Source organism: Octopus bimaculoides, chromosome 14 (genome assembly GCF_001194135.2).
Source record: "Octopus bimaculoides isolate UCB-OBI-ISO-001 chromosome 14, ASM119413v2, whole genome shotgun sequence".
In the NCBI taxonomy this organism is placed as follows: Eukaryota; Metazoa; Mollusca; class Cephalopoda; order Octopoda; family Octopodidae; genus Octopus; species Octopus bimaculoides.
In genome coordinates this window covers 17,017,866-17,023,816 of record NC_068994.1, presented here as the reverse complement: position 1 = coordinate 17,023,816, position 5,951 = coordinate 17,017,866, and the positions used below count along the sequence as shown (strand labels likewise).

The following is a 5,951-nucleotide window of genomic DNA, read 5'->3' as shown; positions in this document are numbered from 1 at the left end:
TATATATATATATATATATATATATATATATATATATATATATATAGTCAGTTCAAATAAACAAAAAATTCAAATAAATGGATAAAAAATGGAAAAAAGAAAAACAACGAAAAGGAGGACAAACACAAGAAGAATATTAGCTTGATGCTCAGTGAAAGGGGAGAGTTTAAAGTTTCCAGCATAGCTCTTCATCAGAAAGGAGAGAGGAAAAAAGTCCAAAGAAGTAGGCGAAGAAGAAATCTCCAACAGGCCAAGTGTAGTTATATATACACACAAATACATAGTGATTGATCCATCTTCACAGATGATTGCCATCTCCTTGTGCTTCCTTATTGTCCTGGCATTTCTGACTTTCCATCCAAGACCTCTCAGATGACTATTCAGTCCCATTGCAAATCTGCATGGTTTTGAGAAGCATAGGTAACAGACAAACGTTGTAACTTACTGTGTGCTTCCAACTGGTTTGGTCTGCATACATCACTATTCTTCCATCGCCCTAGGACTGACGTTACCATGAAGTGACATTTGTACCTCATTGGATTATAGTGATAAATGCTTGTACAACACAAGTACCACTCAGAGTCTCTCGCAGAATCTCATGCAACTGCGCACACACACACACACACACACTTATTTATTTATCTACTAGTAGAGATACCCAGCCTCGCTCGGGATGAAAATGGCATAGATTTTATTGCTTTACTTGTTTCTGTCATGTGACTGCAGCCATGGTGGAGCGTTTCGTAACATTGTTTACAAAATAATAGCTGATCGATTGCGATGGAGCATGTCTACAGTGAACAGTGATGATTTTTGCTCTGGTAACTACTGCTGTCTGCCATGTTCATGCACGACCAGCTATATGTAGGTATGAGTAGAGCAACGGATTCAGCAAATATGCAAATTACTTGTGGATAAAGAGAGCAGTAAAAAGAGGAAATTTAAGAAATCTGTTATCTCTGTTGCTCTCTGTCTTTGCACCGTTGCTAGAAGGGGACTGAACTCATGTTTGCAAATAATGGCGACTTGAAACTTGTTAGAATTTATGGTTTAAAATTATTTTTAATGCAAAAATTAACGTGGTAAGAAGCAACGAAAAAAAAAACAAATAGCCGATTCCAGGCATTTTCGACCATGAGGAATCCATTGGTGTGACTCCAGATTGCTATCTTGTAAGGTGTGGATTTCTATAGATGCAGCACGCACAAACACACACACAAACTCAGCTATATAGATATAGATCTTTTTATCTATCTGTTTGTTGTTTATCTCTGTCGAATGTAAAACTTATTAATTCACATTTCTAATAATTAATCATGTATTATCCAGTTGTGGTTATCATGCATCCAATTCACAAAACGTTCCGAGGCATTCCAGCTTCCAGACTTTGGCTTTGTAAAGTCAATATCTATCAAAGTTAGTCATCAAGCTAATGGTGTGGCACTGTTCTTTGAAAGAGATGAGGTGAGTCATATTTTATTTGTTATTCATCAGTTAATTGTATTAGTCTAGATATTGGCAGATCTTAAGTTTTCTATTTAGTACCTAACTCGGCTATTTGGCTTAACAAGGAATACCTGTTTTTTAAGTGACAGTGAATTTCGAACATTTTAATTTCCTGATCCAAGCATTTTTTCCATATTTTCTCATAGTGATTTTTTTCATATTTGAAATATGAAAAAAAAGTGATTTTTTTCATATTTTCTCTGTTAATTTTAAGAATCTTCTGGCGTCATCCCTACTCAACCAGATTTACTTAAAAAGAAGTTCTCATGCTGATAAAGCCACTGTATTTACTGACTGTTTTGTTTCCAGCTTCACGTTGTACATAAACAACAAAACACTCTCCAAACTATCCTCCATCTCTCTTGTTTCACCACCAAAGAGGAAGCCTTAATATAGTCATTCAAGCCACCAGAAATAGCAGCCAATTTTCTCCCAAAACATATCCTACTGCTTAAAAATGAAGACACATATATCCTGAATAACATTGTCCAAGATACACCATACCTTAAAAAATAGCTAGGGTGACCACAGTTCAAATGTTTAACAATTATCATCAATTTTATTACATATACATTACATACACACACACACATCATCATCATCATCATCATCATTTAACGTCCACTTTCCATGCTAGCATGGGTTGGACGATTTGACTGGGGATTGGCGAACCAGATGGCTACACCAGACTCCAATCTGATCTAGCAAAGTTTCTACAGCTGGATTCCCTTCCTAATGCCAACCACTCCGAGAGTGTAGTGGGTGCTTTTTACATGCCACCAGCATGAGGGCCAGTCCAGCAGTACGGGCAATGGCCACGCTCAAATGGTGTTTTTTTACGTGCCACCTGCACAGGAGTCAGTCCAAACCGACACAAGTGCCAGTAAGGTGAAGCTGGAAACGATCATGCTCAAATGGTGCTTTATACGTGCCACCAGCACAGAAGTGAGACCGCTGCTCTGGCAGTGATCCCGCTCGGATGGTGCTGTTAGCGCTCCACTGGCATGGGTATCAGTCATCGAATTTGGTTCAGTTTCGACCTCACTTGCCCCAACAGGTCTTCGCAAGCTGAGTTTAGTGTCCAATGAAGGAAGGTTGGCATGGGTGCCAGTCAACGAATTTGGTTCAATTTTCGATTTTGATTTCACTTGCCTCAACAAGTCTTCGCAAGCAGGAGGAAGGATAGGTACACATATGTGGGCTGGCTACACCCCTGGTAAAGGCCACAGATTATGGTCTCACTTGTCTTGCCAAGTCTTCTCACGCACAGCATATTTCCAAAGGTTTCGGTCACAAGTCATTGCCTTGGTGAGGCCTAATGTACAAAGGTCGTGCTTCACAACCTCATCCCAGGTCTTCCTAGGTTTACCTCTTCCACAGGTACCCTCAACCACAAGGCTGTGGCACTTTTTCACACAGCTATCCTCATCCATTCTCGCCACATGACCATACCAGCGCAATCGTCTCTCTCGCACACCACAACTGATGCTTCTTAGGTCCAACTTTTCTCTCAAGGTACTTACACTATGTCAAGTACACACAAAATATTTAACTCTTTTCATCTTGATAGATGGCCTAACCAGTGGGGAATATTCTTAAGTACTCATTTTTCTTCCTGTGGTTTCTCTCATGGTCGATCCTTGCTTTGTTTGATGAGCAAGTTCTGCTGCAAAATCTGCATGCAAGGAAGGTGCTGCAGACAAAACATGTACATGTTAATACTTGCAATCAGTTAGGATCAGAAGCCATGACAAGCGGTGTGAACCAGCCACTATAAAGCTAGACAGTCAGTCATTGTAGTAGTAGAAGTCAGTAGTAGTAGAGTTGTACAATTTCTCAGCTGGAGTCAGTTATGTGATATATACGAGTTCAATTTACTGTCAAGGTAGACGTTTTACAGTCATTGTCAAGAATATTACAAGTGGACAAGGATTCACATTTCTACAGATATTCTATAGAATATCTGTACAAGTGGACAATAACATACAAGTGGACAAGGATCCACATTATAACAAGATCCATTCTTTGGTCTTCTTCAGTAGGAGAGTAATATCTGGTCAGTTATGTTGCAGCTTCTTCTCTGTGTAGATTGGCATATCCCATGAGAGTTTCACCTAACCATTCCCTGCTTTTGGTAAAGGTTGGTGCTCACACCACTTGTTTATCATCACCATTATTATCCTCATTATTATTATTATTATTTACCAGAAATTTGCTATTGAGGTGAATCTACAGGATTCTCTGGTAGAGGTTACAAACCATGTGACAAAGGAGAGATCCAATATGACCAGGGATTCAAGTACTGCACCCTGGAATGTTATAAGTGTCATTGACCAGGTGGGGAAGTAAGTAAAATAACTTCTTCTTCTTCTTCTTCTTCTTCTTCTTTTTCTCCTGCTCCCCTTCCCCCTGCTCCTCCTCCTTCTGTTGCTGCTGTTGCTTCTGTGGCTTCTATTTCTTTGTATAACAGTGGTCACTTGCTTAGTAAATATTGCTTTCTTTACTTTATGTCATAATCTCTCTTTTTTAAAGAGTCAGTCTGTTATATATATTTATCATTAATAATTGGTAGAACTTACATTAATAATTGGTTGAACTTACATAGGTGTGCATAGATAGATGGATGGATGGACAGACGGCCGGATGGACACACACAAACGTCTGGTGCTGTAAGAATTCATGGGAATGACGTTTCCTTACTTTTCCAAACATACCCAAATTTAAAATGATCTAATATAACGATATCATTCATTCAGCATGTGTTGGAATATGCCAAAACAATTTAATTCCACACAAATATATGTTACTTTACATATAATTTATGTGTTAATTCTACTGAAACTCGCTACTGTTTCCATTTCTCTGAGCCAATATTTTACATTTTTCCATTTCTCTCAGCCAATATTTTTACATTAGCCTTCTTTCGAACTCTAGATAATGCAACATACAGTTCACCATGTGAGAAGAATTGTTGTCAGAAGATATATTCCAGTTTGTTCAAAAGTCTGTCCCTGTGCCTTGTTGCCATGTTAAGGCAAAAGCTGGCTTGACAGGAAATTGCTTGCATGTAAATGTAAATGGAAATTCCATTTCTTGAGATACATGTGGTATTCTTGGGATTAGCAGAGTTGATCCTGCACAAGGATCAGAAGCAACCTCAGTCTCAATAACATGATCATGTAAATTGACAATGATGTAGCGTGTACCAATGCAATGTCCATTAATTAGTAACATCTAAATTTCTCAGAAGCATTTTTCTTCAGTTTGAGAATGTGTGGTGGAAACCCTGATGGTGTAAGTTTGTTGATGAACTCGATTGGGTACAGAGTTTCATTATCAACTGTATCTGAGCTTCTGTATATTTTTAGCTCACCAGGGATCCTGGTCAACAGAAAATCATTCACAAATTGTGCTGCTTCATTTGTTGGAGTAACAATGGTTCTATTTGCAGGCCACACAGGGTTTGTGGAAGTTATTTTTGAGGTCAGCTTATACAAAATCACATAGATCTGAAAGAGTACCACTTTCAAGGCAAAGGACATTGGGTAGTTTAATTTTGAATTCACCTAGGCTTTGTTCAACAGAAATGTTACCATTTCCTACATCAAGAAAGTAATTAGCAAACTCTCTTTCCGCAGAATGACCTTCTGTAAGACGTCTTAGATTGGTTGTCAGCTCCAATACTTCCATGTGATCACAAAGAAAAAATCTCTTTAGTGTTGCATCAACAATTTGTGATCTGACACCATTATTTTGAAGTAGAATATTTTCCTCTCAAGATACCCAGTCGGTCATGTGTAGCAGAAACAGAATCATGTTTGTGTCTTCGTGCATATTCAGGCATCTGTTTTAGTCACTTTGCCCTGGTTTTATCCGATTCAGTTGCTTGTCTTTCTCTCTGCCATTGTGCCTTTGCTGCTAACTTATCTTTCTCAGTCGTATATTATATATAAATGAAAGCTCGTTAAAAACTATTTTGTTTAGCATACTAGAAATAGCAGAGATCACATAGTTAGTGTAAGGCTTATAACATTCCAAGTAGCCATACCAACAAAATCACTTCTTTATTAAAAAAAAAAATTATACCAGTATATTAAAGACTTTTCATTTTATCAAAAATATTCATTTAACAAACTCTGGAAACTGATAATATTCTGGAAATTGTGCCTCGTATCAAAGTTATATAGCAATTATTAAATTATCATTAATGAAAATAGAGGCAAGCAAGAATGAGAGAGACTGTTGCAAATAAAAATGTAAACTGTGGCCTCCAACGAATTAATAGTGCTTATTATTAAACATTAAAATCTTCTCCGCTGTGAATGCAATGAATATTTAAATTCATGAAGAATTGAATGTAGTGAATGCAATGAATATTTAAATTTGTGAGAATTTGGAGTTTAAAAAATTCAATACTTCAGAAATCGAAATTATAGGCAATTTCT

The 5,951-nt window shown here is 37.5% G+C and overlaps 1 protein-coding gene across 1 annotated transcript in view; it reads left to right on the top strand.

Annotated features, from left to right (window-relative positions):
* LOC106879818 (uncharacterized) overlaps positions 1-5,951 on the top strand; it is a 64,882-nt gene that overhangs the window by 56,855 nt on the left and 2,076 nt on the right. Inside the window, exons 16-17 of the mRNA XM_052973030.1 lie at positions 1,330-1,464; positions 3,715-3,851. Of these exons, the coding sequence (XP_052828990.1) occupies positions 1,330-1,464; positions 3,715-3,851 (272 nt within the window). The remainder of the gene's footprint in view (positions 1-1,329; positions 1,465-3,714; positions 3,852-5,951) is intronic.